We start from the raw sequence: 22,617 nt of genomic DNA on the forward strand, positions 1-22,617 counted from the left end.
AAATGTACATCAAATGACAAAGAATGATGCAAAGAAATTGACAAACAATAACAACACAGAAATTATAGAAATTTACAACACATTTGAAACAAAACCAGTAAGATCACCCTATCTTCCGATAACAGAAGACATAACAGATGATGAAGGGAAGACAACTACAGCCGTTATATTTGCAAATGCAATTCTTTTATTGTATTCTGCAGGCAAACAATGGAATTTAGAACAGCACAGGAAATACAGCAGGGTAGGAAAATGAGGCTCTATGGGAGGGCTTGCCAGTGTTTGCGTTGTATGCATAAGGAGGGGAAGGCTGTGATCGATGTGAAGAGGAGAATTGAGGCTTATATCACCAAGTATCACTTGAGGCTGGGCGAGTGTGCCCATAACTGTAGGCAGTGTTTTCCGGTGCTGGGACCGAAAGACCCCGGAAAACCATGTAACATCTTACCAGAGACATGTGAGCAGAATGTTGATGGAAAGGATGTGAGGTATCTGGTGTTCAACCAGTCGCATTATGTACTTGGAGCGGCAGATTATGTAATTCTGTCTAAGGAAAGGTCTCTAGAGCATTTCAAGAGGAAGAAGTGCGGTGAGAAGAGAGGTACGAGTTATGCGCCCCTTTCTCCACTTTCAGTTGCAGTGCGGAGCTGTTTAAGAACCTCCAGCTCTACGCCAGATTTAGTTACTGAAATGTCAGCCATCCATGACACTTTGAGTATGTTTGAGTTGCAGGGGCAGGAAACAGGTGATCAGATCAACAAGATCCCCTTAATCTTAAGGTTACAGTTAATGTTGGTGAGAAAGACATCTTAGGTGTATTGTTACCAAAGGAGAAGAGAGTTATTGAGGAATACAAAGAGGAAGGTCCCGTACCAAAGATCCTGAGTTGCAGGGGCAGGGGAATCGGGTGATCAGTGAGAGCCCCTAAATCTTAAGGTTACGGTCAATGATGGTGAGTCAGACATCTTAGGTGTATTGTTTCCTCAGGAGAAGAGAGTTATTGAAGAAGACAAAAAGGATGGTCCTGATCCAAAGGATGGAGAGGAGAGTGGAACATGTTGAAGCGCCAAGGAAAGAGCCACGCTGACCAGCACCTATAACGAGCTAAAGCTCTTCTAGTGAAGAATCAACGATACCGGCGACAAAGTGGGATAATAGGAAAATGTTTAAATATTAATCTAAGGGTACTACTTCACATTTTATTTTATACTCCATGTTTATATTTTAAGGTGCTACTCCATGTTATATTTTTAAGGTGCTACTTTATTTTGATAACTTTTTTTTAAGATGATTTAAGATGACTAAGAGTATAATATTATAAGTAAATAAGTTTTCGCATGTCGGTTGGTACTTTAACAATATTGACATGTGAAGTGCGCATGAAATGGATCATAAAAATTCCTGCCATGGTATGTGAAAAATATTTAACCTATGATTAAATTCTTTTTTCGAAAAATAAAAAACAAATGTATTGGAGGAAATTAAAAGGGCAAACATATTACTTTCAAGTTTACAGAGGAGTAATTTGCCTTACCATAGCCACAGCAAATAATAGTGATACTTAACATTCTAGAAAAAAATAGAACAAAACTTTACAGAAATAGCATCTTAAAATTAAGAGTATTTTTTCATAAAATAGATTAAACGATAACGGAGACCTTAATAAACCGCTCAACGCAGCAAAATTTAAAATGGCATTAGTCTTTGACAGAAATCTGCCTTTTGTCTTTAATGTTAACATTAGCAAGTATTGCAAAACGTTTATGATAATTTTCTTTATTCTTTGCATTATTATAGAATCAGTTGATTTTCAAAGAGATATTCTAAAAGTAAAAATTTGACTTAAACATTGCTCATTAATTTTCATTATTAAAGCGCTTTTCCCCCCTTTTCTATAACATCTAAAACATGCAATAAAATCTCATATAAAAATATCTTCATATACATATTATATTAAACTACCCAAACGTCCTTCTCATACCGACTGTTTTCTTCCATTTCTTTCAAATAAATAGCTGCCTTTGATTTGTCAAGACTCCCCTTTTCTGTTACAATATTCGTTAGTGTCAGATGAACATCGTGTGCCATGTGCTTAGCATCTCCACATACAAATATACTTGCATTTTCCTGAAATCAGAAATTGTAAGGTTTAAACGTGTTTCTCTTTATGTTTTCTTTATTTGGACAAACAGACAATTAAGGTCAACTGCTACATGTGTGCACATTAATGACCAATATCCTTTCCTAAAACATTATTGGTCACTTATGTCCATTCTTATTCATGGACACATATAGCATAAAATGAGATGATGTGACGATATTTGTTAATCCCTTAGTTCACTGTTAAGATTGCTATCCTGGTTTTAAATTGGGGAGAGTTTGTTAGTATTTAAGTGACTTTTAGCACCCAAAATGGGGGTGTTTTAAATAAAATTTTGCTATACACTGGTACCGAAAAGTTTTGATCCCTAAATTTATGTTTCACAAACCCCCCAAATTTTAATTTTTGTGCGTTTTGTCCCCCTTTTTTTACAATTTAAAAAAATTTATTATCAAAAAATTTTGGGATTACTGAATACCATGATTGGTCATGATATTATGAGACGCATGTATCAAGACTAGAAGCTCCGTACAGGGTGAACACATTACCTTCAACATCTTATTATAGGGTTTAAATAAATGTAGAAATATTTTGACTATAATGTAAACCTTGTTAATTAGACGCCATATTTCCTCTGCATCTCTTTGAAGAAGATCTTGAACATAAATTTTCTGATCTTGATCTCTTGAGAATGCAACAGATAAACGAATAGTGCCATCCAAATTCCATTTCTCTGTAAAAACACACAATAAAAACATTGTTTTAAATAAAGTACAAATGAAAACAAATAAGAAAATTATTTTGAAAATTTCTTTTAAACTTTAAACAACATTCAAAAGAGTTTCCTTCGGCAAGGTTGAAATACGATATGATTTAAATAGTGAAAAACAGAATCCTTAAAGAAAGCCCAACACGGCAAATATTGTTAAATGTTAGCTCCGTTTGATTGAGCCTGTTCATGGACGGTAATGGAAAGTGCAGGTTACCGTCCACGCCCCCTAGCACTGGCTTAAGCAGAATTCAACATTTAAACACAAAAATTTAAAGTTTCACCACAAGCAGGACTTGACAAAAATTAAATAAAACAACAAATTGTATTGCATGAGTGAAACAAGCACAATGTAAAGATGTAAAAACTTACCAAGCTGTGATTTATACAGATAATCTTTGTCTTTATGTCTACATCCAAAATACAACCATGTTGCTGCACTTGATGCCTCCATTTCTATATTAAACATCAAGATAAAAATATCAGTCATGTAAGAATATACAATCTAATTCGTTGAATTGATCTCTAGCTATATTATACAACACATCTGACCAAATTTTCTTAGAAAACTTCCTGTATAAGTGTATATTTTTGCATGTCAAAATATTTGCGAAATCACAACTTCAGAAGTTTTAAAGCATTTTCCATGTGGAAATGCTCACTAATCCCAAATATTTAAAAGAAATCAAAACTTATCCCGACCATATATTCATATTTGTTGGAAGAATTTTACTACCCATTTCAAAAAAATATTTCCTGCAGATTTCAAAAAATCATTTAACTACTACATATAGTATATTTCAGTATCATGCACATACACAAATGTATTTATTATCTTTATAAACATGATACAATTTAACTTACTTGATATATATTTAACTCAAGAGAAAAACTGGGATCATTTAGTTTGCAGTATATAATATATAAATAGAGTAATAAAAATAATATATACTTGCCTCTTTCTTGGATAAAAGCAATAAAAGGTGCAATGCCTGTTCCAGGTCCAATCAGAATGATCGGAATCTGACTGTCAGCAGGCAGTCTAAAATCTGGATTGCGACTCATAAAAATCGGACAACAATCATCAATTTCACATCTGTCATTAAGGAACGTAGTAGTAACACCCGTCCTTGGTCTTCCTAAAGTCTTGTACCTCACTACAGCAGCAGTAACACAAACTTTGTTACAATTCTGTGGTATAAAAAAGCCAAGATATATAAGTCAGACTGAAATATACACTCACATGATAAAAAATATTTTAAGCAAACAGAAATTTTGGTTGCATTGAGCTTTACAAGGAAGATGAAAATTATACATGTCACTCGAAGGATCAAACCAATTTTGAAAACTGTTTAGATTTAATATTAGATATAATAGATATTTAAAGAAAATGTGCTCGGCTTGGCAATCTAGCACCTTTTCAATACAAACAATCACATTCAATTTAAGTTTAATTGTGCTCATGTGTTCACAGTATACATATTTCACAGTCAAATGGCCAATAACAATACATAGCATTATTAATTAACATTATTTGGTAAGAGTACAAATAAATGAAAAGAAAGACTTTCATTTTGACTATAAGCATTTCATGACACCGTCCATACATTTTAAATTGTAACATTTTATTTTATTATCAAATGGGATAGATTCCATTCTGGTTCCCGTTCATGCCTGAAATAACACACGGAATGGCACCTGAGGTCTTCCTCCACCAGTAAAGCTTGAACGTTGCCATATGACCTATAATGTGTCTGTGTGACGTAAAACCCAATTAAACAAAGATTCCATTCTATCAAACTTTTAATAACTGATTATCATAAAACTTTACCTTTTTAGGTGATGAAGAAATAGAGTAGTATCGTGGTTGTAGGGATTTCATGCACTTTAACAGGTCAGTCACTGGTAGTGAGTGTGATTTGAAATCAGCTAGAACATCAGCTACTTCTCTTTCTTTCAAATAGTTCTGTACATGCTCACTGGCCTGAGATGTCTGTAACACAGAAAACAAATCAATCCCTAAAAAATGTGAGTCATTATAAACAATGAATTATAGAAAATAACTAATTTGATTGCTTGACATGTGAAAATGTATGAGGAGGTTGCAGGTTTAATAACTGACATAGGTTTAATCACTGGCATGTCATATCAAATATCACTGTAATACAAATGTAGTACTTTACTATTTCAGTCCCAACAATGTCTGGTTTTGTGAGTTTAATTGTTCTTTTTACTTGCTTAGAGGTTAGCATTTAATGGATGACTTTAGGACTAACTTGTCCATGTTATCATTGTAACTGGTTGGACCATCATATTACTGTTTCTGTGTTATCTTACAGTGAAGAGTCATTTAGTCTACCAAACTTGGCATGGTGCTTATTGCTAACAGTCTCCTATGTTTAATGATAAGTCATTGAGGGAGACAGAAACATCAAAACTCGATCATATATCTGAGAAAAATACTTACATCTTTGTTAATCAAATTATCTATCTTTGTCCTTTCTTCTGATTCAGTGACGTTGAATTTTAAAGCTTTCAGTAATTCAAGTTTCACAGATTTAAGATCATAATACTTTGTAAGAATAGATGTCAATGTAGACTCACCTGAAAACAGATTAATATGAAATCTGCAAAAGTTATAATACTGAATAGGGTTTCATTTTAATTATTTTAATTGTAAAGTTACTATTCACATAAAAATGTTGTAAAAAATAAAGGTACAGTATCAAATGTAATGATCTTTTGATAGTTGTGGCTACTCTAAGCAAATAAGTAAATGAACAAGTCTTAGAGCTGTCTATTTGCTCATCTATTATAAGTTACTGCCTGGAAGAAGGAATGATCGTCATTAAAATATTAACAGTTTTATAGCAATACCTCTAAAGGTATAGGAAATAAGTGAGGTGGAATGAAAAACTTAACCAAAAGTGAGACACAGATATCCACATGCCAAAGTATGAAAGCTCTCCCACATATATAATACATGCTAAAAATTGTGAGTCACAATATTGACATTTATCTCTGTCACATCTTTTAGCAACAATGCTTCTGTCAGATCGCATAGTAATATCCTCAGCTCAAATTTCAATCATATGTACTTCATACATTCATAAAGAAATTTCGCTTCAACTAATTGTGACAAATTTTTAAACTGAAAGAGACATTATGCCAAGGGTATATGGTGAATTAACGGGTGAAATTCAAAATAATATTGCCGTAACTTTGTATGAACTATAAATAACTCACAAGGTCCAAGGAAATTTATTTAAATTTCCATTGGAATTTACCTGTAACATTCTATGTATAAAAAGAGTCTTTATATATTTTAGACAGATTTATATTTTAACCTAAACACTTTTCAATATTAACTGTTGGTCAATAACAGTCAATATTTGAAATATACAATCAAATCACCTTGTTTTGACAATGAAAACTAGAAATGTGTCCATAGGACACGGGTGCCCCCACCGCGCCACTGTTCTGTCAAACTAAAAAATATGCTGCACTAATCAATTTTTGGAATTTTATGTATTAGTATTATAAAAGATAATTTTATTCTTAATTGATGACTTGATACACAGCAGTAACATTTTACAAAAATAAAGATGTTATATAAATATAGTGAATTTGTTTACAAGAAAAATGTTGCAAATTTGCAAAATAAGAGAAAGAAAAATCAGAGAGAGAAAATAATAGTAGTGGGATTGAAGCAAGAGTTTTGTTTTTTTACTATAATCAACCATGTATCTTATATTGGTCAATCCCTTGCTACATGGTAAGAAAAACTTGGACAGTATATATATGATATATGTATAAATTACAGGTTTTTCCCCTCTGCTTATCTTATAAATGTATCTATATTATATATATAAATTATAATAACCCATGTGACACTTTGTAAATTTTATGCCACTTTCATGTACACTAAAATGATTATACATCTTAATTTTTTTTTAATTACATTAAAAACCAATTTTTATGACACGCTTTATTCATAATCTGTTTTTAGTCAACATTGATGTATAGAAATTTTTATAACCTGATTGGATGCTGCTAACCTCAAAATAAGTAAACAAAATTTCTGGAAATCACACCTTTGTAAAATATAATATTCAAATTAAAGAAATGTATAAATATTCATAAATCATATACAACTGTTCAAATTTATAAGAAAATGTTTACTGAATTTACAATTTCAGCGCTAGATCTAATCCCATTACAGAGTTTAGGGGAAATGTGATTATTTTGACTAATGATATAAGGTGATCATCTGTGTGAAATATAAGTGCCTTATGATAGCTTTAATAAAATTTAATGTATCTGTTAGTTTGACTACAATATTGCTGTTTAAAACACTACTTTCTATTTTATCAAAACATACATGATTATATAGTATGAATCTGTAAGTTCACAAACTGTTTTGATTAAAAGTTTAAAAGCCTGTTGGTGGCAACTGATTATATCCAAGCAACCAGTGCAGACCAAGATCAGCCAGTCAGTTGTTTTAACTGCGTCATATGATCATGGTCTGCACTGTTTCCTATTCTGTTAGTATTTATTTCAAAATTTCCCTAAAATGATGATTTGTTTTGTCCAGACTGAAAGATGGAACAGTCCATTTGAGATATTCAGCATGATCATATTCTGTGACAATTTGGATCTGGACATAATATTCTGTGACAATTTGGATTATGATGTTATATTCTTTGAAAATTTGGATCTGGACATTATATTATGTGACAATTTTATTTATATGACTTTATATTCTGTGACAATTTTAATCAGAATGATATGTTCTATGACAATTTGGATTATGACATGACATTCTGTGACAATTTGGATTATGACATCATATTCTTTGAAAATTTGGATCTGGACATTATATTCTGTGACAATTTTATTTATATGACATTATATTCTGTGGCAATTTCATTCATAATGATATGTTCTGTGACAATTTGGATTATGACATTTATTATATTTTTTTGACAATTTGATTTATGACAATTTGTTTAATGCTACTCACTGATAGACTCACTTTTGAAAAATTTTCATGTGGAGAAGTTTGCAATTTTTTGTGAAGAAAAAAATTGCACTCCTACTGGATGTGGAAATACTCATAAAAAAGACAAAAATATATCAAGAAAAATTCAATAAAAATATTGTATAAAATTCGTCACACTTTTATTGTATGAGACAAAACATGTTGTTATATCTCCATTTATGATTTTATAGCGAAGATAAATCTCATTTCAAGAGCTATCCTTGCAAGGCTTGTGAAGAAAGATATTTATTTTGCTATCAACAGCAAGATAACATAAAATGTAAAATTTATAGCATTTACAAAAGGTGAAATTCCTTTGTACAACATACTTGTTCAAATATTGAACAAGTTTTAGCTTGTGAATCAATAACCTAATCTTTACTAACTGATTTTGTAAGTTTTCAGTAAAAGTGGATAGACTACACTGGTATTCACTTGTCAAATGAGAAACATTTTCTAAACTTTGTGTATTTAAAATATCATAGCATTAGCGGGATAAATGGTGAGTTTATAATCTTATTTAACATCTATGTTTTTGAAGTTAATAAAATTCAACTTAACAATATCTTATTTATGAACATAATAACATTGACCTACAATAACCTTGACAATAATTTTCCTGTACCCCACCCACATTTTTCCTGATTTTCAATGTAACTTCTTCTAGATGGGGTAAAGGTAAGCATAAAAGTTTTTGCTATAATTAATGTGAAAGCAGTTTCCTAGGTGATAAAATAATCTGAAATCATGATTTCAACAAATAACTTGAAGTTTACATGAAAGCTTAGATCAGGTGGTAACATATTATATTGGGCAATATCCCTCAATGTTAAATTTCTTCTGGCAATTTCACTGCTGGTCATAAATAACTGTATGCTATTTGTGTATTTCAGGTGAATAATGGCTGTTCCTGGTAAAAAGGCATCCCAGAAATTCTCATCTACACTAACTCAAGGTGGTGCTGAAGATTTTGACATTTATTGTGAAATATGTGACAGAGCTGATATAAGGCTTCCTGCCCTTTGGTTTACTGTGTAGATTGTTTGAGGAACACTTATGTCCATCTTGCTTCAAAACTCACAGACTACCAAAAAAACCACTACGCCATCACCAACTTTTAGATAAAGATCACATGCCACAAAAACAAAAACTCCAAAGATCATCAAAATCTACTTCCAGTCTACAGACTGGTGATCTTACAAAGCCTTGTACTAAACACAGGAAAGAAGTGATCAAATTCTACTGTCATGACCATAATGCTCTTATATGTAATGTATGTGTGACCCTTGAACATACACCAACATCCTGCCATGTTGACTACATACCAGATATATCAGGACAGATTGTAGACAGCACTGAGTTCAAGGTAGCTCTGAAAGATATTAACACATTGGGACTAACAAATGCTCCAAGATTACAGGTGACCTGAAACAAAGAGGTTTGCTAACATCAACACTTTCTCTTCAAGATGCTTTAAGCAGAAATTGAAAACTTAAGAAAAGAGATAAACAAGAGATTAGATGAACTTGAAAAAAGGACGCTTAAAGATACTGCTACAAACAATCCAACAAGACAACAACTAAAAAGTTGAAAAACAACAGAAACAACATGTGATGACATCAACAAATCACTTCAAGCATCAGCTGCTACTCTGAAACATCTCAATTCAACACAAGAAAAAACTGACCAACTGTTTACTGAACTTAAGAGAGCTCAACAACTGATTCAGATAATAAAAATATAATATCACAACTACCAACAATCAGTGACATTGATGAGTAATCTTTGAACCAAATCAAGGTATCAAGAAAGTCCTTAGGGGTGAGAAGTATTTGGAAATTGAGCAGAAAGAATAAAAAAGCCGGCTGAACAAAAGAATAAGGGGCAGTTTGCAAAGAAATTTTTCTACCCCCAGAAAATTTATGGGAAAAAATTTTATCCCCAATAGAAAAATTGTTGTATTTTTGGTATCTTTTTTAAAACCCCAAAAATAAAAATATTTGCAGCGATTTTTCTATAATACTCTTTAAAAAGAATAGACATCAATATGGAGATTCAAACAATACAACTTAGTTTTTAAACCCCACCCCTGGGAAATAAACCCTTTTCCAAAAGTTCCACTTGCCGTTTTACATAACAGTAAAACAATACAGTTTCATTTCATTCTCGCCCACACTCACTCTCCCCAAAGAACAAAGTGAAGGTAGATGGATATTGTTCATGGCTCAGTCCCCATCTCAGGGAAAAACTTGCAGTAACATTTACAGATACCTGGAAACAACAAAATTCATGGACTTTGAAATGGTAATCTGAAATTACAGTTAAAAAAAGGATTCCCCAATGGTGGCAAATATTCAGTTATCCTTGGTCATGTCACAACAAACAGTCATTCAATCTAAGTATTGACAGTCGCAAAATGTAGTTCTACGATTTTAAACCTGGCAGGGAGAGATGAAATAGGATCAGTAGGAATTGAAGACCCCCAGTGGAAAAAACACTGGGGTTGATATGGGTTTCTCTTGGGGAATGGAACGACAGTTTTTGTTATCATAGAGTAGGTGTGACTGTAAAAGAAAGTAAAGATTATACTGGAGAAAATTTAATAGACCTTATGCTGTAATGTTTTGGTGTCTTGAAAGTAGTCCTTTGTTAAGCAGATTTTAAAAATAGTACGATGACAGTGATAAAAATTTTTATCAAATTAATAAAAGGGTGTAAAAAGACATACAAGGATATGACCACTAACTTGTTAAATACATCAGAATCAAAACATTTAAATATTTTTCAGGACAAAATAATTTTTTACTTTTTAATGTTCATCATTTAACATAAAGTGCAAAGGTGAATTTATGCTTCATTGATCAAATTGTATGTATTGTATTTTTTATTGATGTATAGATACACAGAAGTAAAATGTAAAAAAAGAAGCGGTAATATTAATATTGTGATTGTGTATTCAAAGAAAAATGTAGTAAAGTAATGCAACAACAACAAAAAAGAAAAAAAAGAAACAAAACCAGAAAAGAAAAAAAAAATATAAGAGAGAGAAAATCAAAATGGGATTGCAGTTAGAGTTTTATTTTTTTTACCAATCACCATGTTTATTATTATATATATTATACTAACATATGTTATACTTTGTATATTTTATGCCATATTATAATGCTGCATTTAACTATTTTAAAGCATATTTCTATAAGAAATTGAAGTATTGTGACTTTAATCTTTTATTTGTTTCATAACATACATGTATATAGCTTGAATCTGTAAGATCCCATACTGTATAACAGTACAATATCATATGGAAAATTTGACTGAATTTACTATTTTCATCACCAAATCGTATCCCATTACTAATAGAGTTTCCGCAAGATTTTGACTGATAATATCAAGTAATCATCTGTGTGGAGTTTAAGTGCCTTATGATAGCTCTAATAATTTTATCTCTTCATAAGACAACAATTTTCTTGTTACTATTTTATCATAACATACATGTATATAGCATGAATCTGTAAGAGCCCATACTGTATTGATTAAAACTTTAAAAGCCTTCTGGTGGCAACTGACTATATCCATGCTACCAGTGCAGACCAATATCAGCCAGTCTGTTAAGCTAACTGTGTCATCTGATCATGGTCTGCACTGTTTCCTATTCAGTCAGTATTTATTTTTAAATTTCCCTAAAATGATGATTTGTTTTGTACAGACTGAAAGATGGAGATATTCAGTGTATTAAAGATTAATTGAACAATAACTATAACAAGTTTTAGACTTAAGTATGTGTTTGTTGTATATAGAAATATTTTATTAAACAAACGAGTTTTATGTTTTTGTTTAATTTTCCTGTGCAATGAATGGTGCATGTGTTCATACCGACAAGTATCATTTACTCATCATTTATTAAAGCCATTGACCTCCAGATGGTAAAATGAAAAAAATGAAATAAAATTTCAAGTAAATGGTAAATACTGGTCCTGTACGATCATGTGATACTAGAAAACTAGAAATGTGTCCATAGGACACGGGTGCCCCCACCGCGCCAATGTTCTGTCAATCTTATGACTCTAGGTCAAATATTTTTTGAAAACTAAAAATCTTTTACTAAGTAAAGGGCAAGAACTTTACAAATACTGAATGAATCTACAAGCAAACCCCAAGGTGCATAAGTACACATGCTGACCAACATTCTTGTAAACTTTCAGGCCTACAAGTGAAATACTTTTTGAGCTATGCATGAACAAGTTGAAAATTGCAAATTTATACTACTGTAAGTCAAAGGCAATATCTTTAACAAAACTAAAAAAAAATCCACATGCAAAGTCCCAGGTGCATAAATTCACAGTGTTGTGAATCATTATTCTTGTAATTTAGTGATGTTGATCATTATTCCTGTAAAGTTGGTTGATTCTAACACAAGCACTCAAGGATCAAATAACAACATAATGAAACAGTTTTTACTAAGTCAAGGGAAATAACTCTACAAATACTGGATAAATCAACAAGCGAAACCCCAAGTGCAAAACTAAATATGCTGAGCAACCTTTTAAGGTTTAATGACTCTATGTCAAATCCTTTTTGAGTTACATGCGACACAAGTTGAAAATTGCAAAAATTTTCTAAGTCAAGGGCAATAACTCTAAAAATACTAAATAAATCCAGACGAAAATATCCAGGTGCACAACTACACATGCTGATCAACATTCCTGTAAAGTTTCATGACTCTAGGTCAAATACTTTTTGAGTTACATGCGACACAAGTTGAAAATTGCAAAATATTACTAAGACAAGGGCAATAACTCTAAAAATACTTTAAATATCCAGACGAAAATACCCAGGTGCAAAACTACACATGCTGATCAGCATTCCTGTAAAGTTTCATGACTCTCAGTCAAATCCTTTTTGAGTTACATGCGTCACAAAAGAGAACGGACAGACGGAAGAACGGACATACCAACTTTTGATGTTTATGAGGCAAATCAGGTCATAAACACCACCTGGACCAACGTCCATAAGCAAAATAAGCTCATAAAAACAAAAAAATAGCTCTTAATTTGAATTATATGAGTTTTTGTTCTTTGTTTAACTACGGAATGAAGCTCATAATAATTAAATGTTTGTTCGTCCGGATGGACGGACTGACGGACAAGGGTAAATCTAAATGCCCGCCACTAAAGTGGGGGCACAAATATGAGCATTACGTCACTTGAAATGTATATATTACCCAAGTCTGTTTAACCTAATACGTACATTCAGTTGTATCATCATTTTGCTGATAAGCCCATGAAGGCTTGGTCACTTTCTCATTACCAGTACAATGCATACACTGTATAAGATAATTCACCTCTGAAGGATTATTTTGTGGATATATTCCTAATGCATCACCTTGATAAAAAAGAAAACAGGTATGTGAACACTTTGGTTCAACTAATGCCAATTTATTAATTGTTTATACATCGGCTTACAAGAAGTAATTTCAATTTACAAAGAATGAACAGGGTTTCAATTCAAAAGAATTAAAAGTGTAACAGAGGTGAACACATATATTTAGTACTTTCAATACTGTAATAAGAAAAATATAATTACATTCCAAGTCCATTTTCAACTGATGCATATGTGAGAAATATATAAAGTTCTATCAATGACACCCTGCCAAATGTTTAAATATGTATGCTTCCGTGGCAGAAAAGAGAGAGCGTTAAGCATTATAGTATGTCATTGTGAGTCATCTGGCAAGCCCTTAAAGGATTTTGATGGTAAATAGAAACTTTTTTATCAATTAATATCTAATCAAGGTTTTAACCTAAAGTCTTTGCATGTCAGTATCAGAGAATAAGAGAAGGGAGATAATAACCTGACAATGTATGCTGAAACCAACAGAAGGTGATCACTGGTTTCCATTTCTATGTCTAAGGTATGACAGGGTCAAAGATCAAACATTTAACTTTGATTACTTAAAGGAACTCCACTGTGATCCAAAATTTTGAAAAAGAGAATTCCATTCCTCACACAGATCAGCTTGGTCGTGTATATATATAGAAAGATATGCAGAGGATATTTTGTGCTATTATCGTCCCCATTTGAGTGAAAAGTGTTGCAACATTTTTCAATTTTGGGCAATTTTTCACAATCAGAATAATTATTCTAAAAAATTGCATGCGCAAATCACTTAAAACTTTGTACAAAAGTTTTCGGCCTACACCTATATCCGATGGAACATTAATCTTGATAAAATATATTCATTCCTGTCATGTCAAAAAACTCCAGTTGAGTCCCTTTAAAGCTTACAATCAAACATTCAATTTTATCACATATATACCTGTGCTTATTTTGCAACTCTATAAAAATTGTATTACACGCCTGTACATATATTTTGATGTGACGTTATTTGCATTATACATAGTGTAAAATGTTATAGTGTATAAAGTTAGTGTTACACTATAGGCGTGTCAATGAAAGATGCACTTGCCAGAGGCTCACATAACATAATTTCATTGAACTCGTTCAATAAATTCAGTATTGAACCGATGCTCATTCAATATCATCTATATCCTTTCCATTTTTGGAATTCGTTCACTTTACCGACCACATAAACACCCACCAGTACATACTATTACAAGCTGGTAAAATACCTGAAGTCCATGTAAGGCCACTTCCAGTGATGTCGAACTCACAATGTATTGTTTCTTTATCATTTTCACCATCACAGACAGTCAGTAAACGTTTGGTCTGAGGTAAAATGAAGAAAAATGTTAGTAAAATAAATCTACAACTAGAATATGAACAAACTTGAGACTAGAATATGATTAAACTTATGAAGGGATGTACATACTTCTTAGTAAACTATTATAAAAGCTTCACAGATGAACAAGTAGACCACTTCACGAATAAAATACAACATATATAACTACTTTAAGTAATTTCTGTGAAGGAATTGTATGATTAAAGCAGCATGCCTCTAGATTAATGCTAATTTTTATGAAAATTTTGAAAATGTATTTAAAAGTAAAACATTGCAAAATCCAAGTAAATTACCACAAGGGCCATCTGAAGTGATGACATGTGTCGCCTCATGATAGCCATAAGTTTTGTGACGGAAGGACAGACTGACGGACAGACAGATGACGGAGAAGTGATCCCTATATGTCGCCACTACTCCGTAAAGGTAAAACAAAAAAAGAGTTCAAAATATGCAAACATAGCCCTTACTGCATTAGTCACGTAGAACAAATAAGGTAATAAATACAATTTGCTGCAAAATCAGTCATTAACTAGAAGGGTTTTTGTCACAAAAACATATGTCTCCCAAAACTATGTATGGTCACTCATGTGAAGTTTCATTGAAATCCCACCAATAGCTTGACCTGTGAAAGATTTTTCTATTTATAGCTCTGATGGCCATTTTGTACAGCAAAGCGGAACATGCCAGTATTAGGCACAACTAAGGATGGTACTGATCACTTCTGTAAAGTTTGGTTGAAATCCCACCAGTGAAGGCCGGACAAGATTTTTTTTATTTTTAGCTCTGGCAGCCATTTTGTGCACAAAACGGAACATGCCGGTGATGTGCACAACTATGGATGGTACTGATCACTCCTGTAAAGTTTGGTAGAAATCCCAAAAGTAGTTTGACCTGTGAAGGGCAGACAAGCTTAATGCAGACGGATGGACAACCAACGGACGGACAGACGGACGGACGGCGAAGGCAAAAACAATATGTCTCCCAAAAATTTTGGGAGACATAATTACACATAAACTGTATATAAATAATTACTTGAATCTTCTTTTTATTCTTAAAACCTTGATACATTTTTCCAAAGTTTGATTTTCTTGAAATATTTTTTACCCATTTAGAGGCATGCAGCTTTAATATCAGAGCAAATCACGATTGTAATTAGTTAGTTAGTTAAAAAATTTACTATAGAAAGTATGTTTGTCCTGTATTAAAGGTCTGCATCAGAAGTAAATGATAAAATACAATCAAGCAAACAACAAAGGACATTGACATAACAATGTAATGCTCTATGTACATGTAAATTTATGTATCTATATAGCTGATTCAAACATGATTTAATCATCCAAATCAATATAATAAAATTTTGTTAAGAAATTACTTTTAATATAGCCATAAAAGGTGTGTTTCTAGAAAACAGTTCTTCAGAGATATGTTTATGTTGTATATAGTCCAGTGATATGTTAAGGCTAGCTGATGGTATGTATACAGTGACTGAATCTATCCACTTGTTTATAACAGACCAATCTTCCATGTCTACATCCTGCCTATCTATTACACTGTCAGCACCCAGGTGTAACATCCTAGAATATATACAACAAGCAATTATCATAGTATTGCAAGCAATCCATAAGTCCCCTTCCAGTTAGAACCCAAGCAACATTCTGATGGGACATTGGCCATTCAATTTTACCAGTGAATGAATGTCATAAATGAACTTAAATCTTTTGAGTTCTAAGTTTGTCTATATAATAGTAATGTGTTAAGTTTCCCTGCCTTGTAAGGAAATTATGTTTATACAACAGATAATCAAAAGGTCCAATTTTCTCAGGATGAATAAAGTATAACTAATGATTCAACTTTTCTCTATTTTAAGTAAATTTGTTGGAAAAAATCTTTAAAAATGATCTCAGGAAACAGTGTTTATAAACAGACAGACAGACAGACAGACTGAAGGAGACTCTTAAGTTATTTTTTTAAACATCCCTGTTACCAAAATATAACATATTTTAATACAAAATTCTTAAAGAGGAGATAACTCTTTGAAATAAAGATGCTAGATTTATGAACATTGATGCGAGTTTTACTTTAAGTTTAAAGATACCATTTATAGTCACAAAGAAGATAAGTAAAAAAAATAACAATTTTCAACTATAGCATTAACTATAATGTATAGTAAGTAACAAAGATGAAAATTAAAAACAAAAATATAATGTAGGTGTTGATAATGAATGTTTATTTTGAATTTGATGAAGAAATCCATGATATAAGAATTAAATAAGAAATTTAAAGAATTAATAAGAAAAATTCAAAGTTTAAGAAGGAGATAATTCTGGAAATATGGATCTAGATTTATAAACTTGTCATATTATTATGATGTGGGATTTTAAAGTAAATCCTATAAGGAATGAAGAAGTTCGAGTAAAAAATACCAATTATTTGAAAAAAATCTAAGTTCAAGGGGGACATAATTCTAGAAATAGTATTGCTATAGTATTTAACCTTCTCACAAATGTTCAGTGATAATATAAAACATATATATGAAGTTTGAAATTGATACATTAAGAAATAAACAAGTTATTTAAAAACGACAACATTTTTTTCATAAAGATTCTAAGTTCAAGGGAGGCAATTCTGATAATTTTTGTGCTAGAGTTGTCAACCTTGCCACATATGATGTGGTTGATGACCAGAAACTTATATTTAAAGTTTGAAGTAAACACCTTAAGAAATAAAAAAACTTATAGTGAAAAAGCATAAAGATTCAAATCAGAAATCTTGAAATTCAGTCTATTTGTTGCCATAGACACCAGAATTTTCAATACAGGAAGAAAAGAAAAAGATGTGCATAATTTCGAGACTGTCATCTACCCATATTTCAAGGTTAAACTGGTAGGGGACTAATAAAGAATATAAGTTCATGTATTATGTTTAAAGCTATGTCCATGGGTGCAAGTTAAAAGATTAAAAACTAGAAATGTGTCCATAGGACACGGATGCCCCCACACGCCACTGTTCTGTCAATCTTATGACTCTAGGTCAAATATTTTTTGGACTACTATGATGTGCCACAAGTTAAAAACTAAAAATCAACAAAGGGCCATAATTCTGTTAAATTTGGTCGCAGCAAAAATTCCTTCCTTTACTACCATCTACACATTAAGGTTGTTAATCCCTGGAAGTTTAAGCAAAATCTGCCATCCGGTTTAAGAGGAGTTGCGTTCACAAAATTTCTACATAGTATATAATGAAAAAATCAACAAAGGGCCATAATTCTGTTAAATTTGGTTGCAGCAAAAATTCCTTCCTTTACTGCCATCTACACATTAAGGTTGTTTATCCCTGGAAGATTAAGCAAAATCTGCCATCTGGTTTAAGAGGAGTTGCATTCACAAAATTTCTACATAGTACATAGTGAAAAAATCAACAAAGGGCCATAATTCTGTAAAATTTGGTTGCAGCAAAAATTCCTTCCTTTACTACCATCTACACCTTAAGGTTGTTCATCCCTGTAAGTTTAAGCAAAATCTGTAAGTATCCTTATGAAAAAATCACCAGTTAATATAGTACTTAAACTGAAAGGATAATATTTGTAAATTTCTGATACAGTGAGTGGCACATTAAAAATAGAAACATTTTGTAAGGGAAGGAATTATCATGTTTTCTCATGTGATTAAATGAAACATCATTCATTATAATTCTCCAACATGATTGTACAGATATTGTAACACTTCTTATACTTTGTAAAAAAATACTGTTCTGCAGTATACTATATTTACAAAATGTGTATGTACAATGTATGGAGAATCTGAAAAGACTGAAGATTAGTCAACTTTTCTATCCCCTCCCCCTCCCACAGAGAACTGCATTATAATGTAACTATAACGAATCAAGAAGTGGCGTCATGGCTGAGTGATTAACAAATCAGACTAGTTAGCTCAGGATCTCTAGCTGCGTGGGTTCAAACCCCACCATGGGTGAGTTATCATTTCCTTGCGCAAGAAACTTTCCACTCATTGCTTGGTATTGGTTGATTCCAAGAACAGATGTGAGAGTATGGTAATACTTTTAAAGCTTTCTACACAATCAAACTACATGTACATGTAAAATAAATTTTGTATAAACTAAATAATCAAGTGTGACACTCATAATTACATATAAAATTTATCCTACCTTTCATGAACTGTCCTCCCAGTCTTACAGAATTGAGGATAGTTTGAGTCACCGAGGGCAAGTAGTGAGAACTTCAAATGGTCAACAGGTATATCTGTAGACAGTAAATGTTCATAAAATGGTCTTGCCTCCGTTGGTGGCACACCTTAAACAAAGAAAACATCTCAGTAACTGACTGAAATTGAAGACTTTTTTTTTATTGATACAATAAAACTTTCAACTATTCAGTTCTTGAACAAATTTCAAGCCACCTTAAAGAATCATTAAGAATGAAAAGTTTAAAAGCGTCTCAAATGAAATAGTGATACACCTACTTGTTATTTAACTCAACGTGACCTGACACAAGTGGTATTATCTCATGTCACATTATGTTATCAAAGTGGTCTATAGAATAAAAGTAACACAAGAGGGCATGAGACATATCATCCACTTCAATCAGGGCATTAAATCATACCCAATTATCTGCTCAATTTCTTAAATGGACTTGCCCAAATTTCATTTTTTGGACAGTCCATCATCAATTTTGGGAGTATCAACATGAAGTTATAAAATTTGATAAGACTTATCACTACATGTATGATTTCAGCAGGGGAAGGGTAAAATAATGCTTCTACAGTGCCTTTCACATACAAAACCCAAGAAAACAGTTCTCTACTGTTACATATTACAACTGTTATATTTCAAAAGGTAATTGGATTTATATTGATCCAATATTTAGAGATATATAATTGATTTGAATAAAAAAAGTGATGAAGATATTGTAATGAGTTTATTGGAACCACAGGGCTAACATTGTGTTTATAACTTACCATCCCCACTGGTGGAAATCACAATAAAACATAATTGTTCCCTGCTGAAATCTAGCATTTGATAATCTCGGATATTTATCACTCTGGGTTGCAAACATAATTCACTGTTAACTGCATTCAAATCTTTTATCCTGGAAAAGTATATTCAATACATGTATTTTTCACATTACTTCCCTTGTTTTCTATGTAAAATAACTACAAGTACTACATATATTTCTTTTTATCACATACCCATGGGACTTTTGCAACTCCATAAAATGGTAAAACAATGGTAAAACACAGCAATGAATACATTCTGACGTCACTTGCCTTTTCAAAACTTAGTGTAAAACTGTAAAAGGGCCATAAATGTTAGCTTTACACTATATGCATGTCAATGAATAAAAGATTACTTGAAAGAAGTGGCTTGCTTTAATGACATTTTCTTGACATTGTTTCAAAGAAGATTATACAAATTGACAACCCATGCCATATCTTTATATTTATACTGTATTATTTTGATTTTATCATGAATAATTGAACATTAAGTACATATAAAGCATAATTTAAGTATAAATTCTTTAAGATGTAATTATCATCTGCGTATTTATATATTCATATTAGGTCTAAAAATATAAAACATGCAGTATATATACAATACCCTTTAAGAAAATATCAATTAAAATGTCCTTTTGGTTTAACATTACATTTTGTTTGATAAAGTTTCATATAGCTAACTGGAGAAATATCTGCTGTATTATGGCATACCTATCATAAAGTAATTTAGCAATTTCTTCACTACATCCATATTCGGTACCATACAATATGAGAATCTGTCTACCTTCAACCGTGTAATCTTTCTTGTACTTATTGGATCTTTCCTTTGGCTCATCTTTCTTTTCTACTGCATCATCTAAAACAAAATATTAAATCTTAACAATCTAAATTGATAGATATAATAATAAAACAAGAATTATTTAGGTATGGCATCATTTTTTTTTCATCATAATTATGATTAATGATTTTTACGTCAAATGTGGAAAATAAAATACAATCCAATTTTTTTGAGGAAATTTCAGACATAGATAGATGTTATCTACATCTTGAAAATTTAAATCAAGCTATGAACAATGTTGAAATTAATGTAGCTCGAAAATTTAAATCAAGCTATGAACAATGTTGAAATTAATGATTTTATTCAATTGAATAGTATAGAGTCACAGTACCTGTGCTCGACCAGCCCAATGCTCGACCAATACTTCTATTTGTTTACGATTTATGCATTAAAGTGGAAAAACCCTGGGAGTTTGTGTGTGCTATTTGTACCTGACTTGTAACCTCTACACCATGTACAAGTACTCCAAGTTTGGTAGAAGTTTTGCCATTTTGCAGACAATATTTAACAGTACAAAATGCAATTCTATAATAAAAGTAGCAGTAAAAACTATTTAAAACACTAAAATAATGATAATTTAGGGCAAATGTGGACAATACTTTGTTAAATTGCCTTTACTCTTATGATTCCAAATGATTTCCCATAGGAAATGTGCTCAAAAATTATCAAGACCTTGCTTTCCATAAAAGGCAGGGGCTATGAACATGTAAACAAATATGGCAGCTGTACGGAAACAAATCAGGAACACACCACTGAAAGCGTAAACCATTTGTATATTACACCAATTATCACACTTAACTATGTTTGCAGAGTGATTTTAGTAAAGAAAAATATGAGAATAAGTAATCTCAAACACCCCAGTATATGTAAATACCAAAACTCTTATAAACACTATTTGTCAATGTATAGCATTTCCTTCGTATCATATTTGCTCTCATATTAACATTTATAGACCCTCAAACATAAATGTTTCAAAATATTTTTGAAATAGAATTGTTGAACATAAAAAGTCATATCTGTTTTAAAAAAATAAAAGTTCTGATAGAGATAAAACCACCTGGTCGAGCACTGGTTTGGTTGCCTGAAAAATATAGTAGTTTTATACCCTATATACAACTCTGTGGTAAATTGTATCCTGATCTGTGTAATTAAAACGCTTAAGCTTATTGTGAGTTTGAAAGGGCCAGCTTTGTAACAAAAATAATTTTCCCAGCAAACTTTTTATTCTGAAAGAGTTTTTATGTAATTTTGTGAAAAACTGGTTGAGCACTGGTACGGCGACTCTACAAGTATTAATTGTGAAAAATGTATTTGCCAGTAAAAACATGTTAAACACATATATGTTTCAAATGTGTTTCATAAAGGGTCTAGTCCAAAGCTTTAATGCCACATCTTCTCCCCAAATTAGTAAACAGTTCTGAACCGTGACAACAAAATATCTAATAAAAAGTGGCATTTAACTATTCATGGTTTATAAAAATCAAACACAACTATTGATTCATGAATGATGTTTGCAAATGACAAATTACTTGCTATTAAAAAGAGATGATAATCTTATTTCTTTGTGTAAGTAAATACCCACCTGATATAAAAGCATCTATTGAATTGTCAGTAAACTCAGATCCTGATGAGCTTGTTAACAGTCGATACAAGTAAAATACAGTTAAAATTGGCACGATAAAAGCCACGTAGTACATCATCTAAATTTACATCAAGACACAACGAAACCTTCATCACTACATTAAATGTCGGTGATATTACTTTTCACCTGATATGATCGAAATCAAAGATTAGATGGCCTTTACCTCATGATAAAAAAATTCCTCGTACAAATGGCGCGCTTGAAATAAAGGGAAGTAACTTTAGTAATTATAATTTACTAATTCAGGTATGTATGCCTGATGTTCCTCTGCTTAAATGTTTATGTGTCTTATATAAGCTGTGATGTGTGATCTTAACTTTTAGTATGTATATTAATGGTTTTTTTATTAGATCTAATATGTATTACCTCTTACTTTTGTATGCTATTGATGAATGCTAGTACAGTGCTGTTTGTATACTCTATTTGTTAATGCAATGCTATTTGTCTTATTTTATCATAACCATTTTTGTCATTT

At 31.7% G+C, this 22,617-nt stretch overlaps 1 protein-coding gene across 1 annotated transcript; it reads right to left on the reverse strand.

Moving 5' to 3' along the window:
• Positions 1-1,885: 1,885 nt before the first annotated feature.
• On the reverse strand, positions 1,886-22,348 carry LOC132749106 (NADPH oxidoreductase A-like). The gene is made up of 13 exons (XM_060738791.1): positions 22,083-22,348; positions 20,374-20,518; positions 19,627-19,757; positions 18,818-18,962; positions 16,026-16,227; positions 14,544-14,640; positions 13,162-13,296; positions 5,338-5,474; positions 4,702-4,863; positions 3,827-4,061; positions 3,243-3,326; positions 2,710-2,834; positions 1,886-2,127 (listed from the first exon to the last, which is right to left on the reverse strand). The coding sequence occupies exons 1-13, from the start codon at positions 22,198-22,200 to the stop codon at positions 1,954-1,956; spliced, it is 1,890 nt and encodes a 629-aa protein (XP_060594774.1). The 5' UTR covers positions 22,201-22,348; the 3' UTR covers positions 1,886-1,953.
• Positions 22,349-22,617: the final 269 nt, after the last annotated feature.

This window comes from Ruditapes philippinarum, unplaced genomic scaffold (genome assembly GCF_026571515.1).
Source record: "Ruditapes philippinarum isolate M1 unplaced genomic scaffold, ASM2657151v2 ctg202_1_1_1_1, whole genome shotgun sequence".
NCBI lineage: Eukaryota > Metazoa > Mollusca > Bivalvia > Venerida > Veneridae > Ruditapes > Ruditapes philippinarum.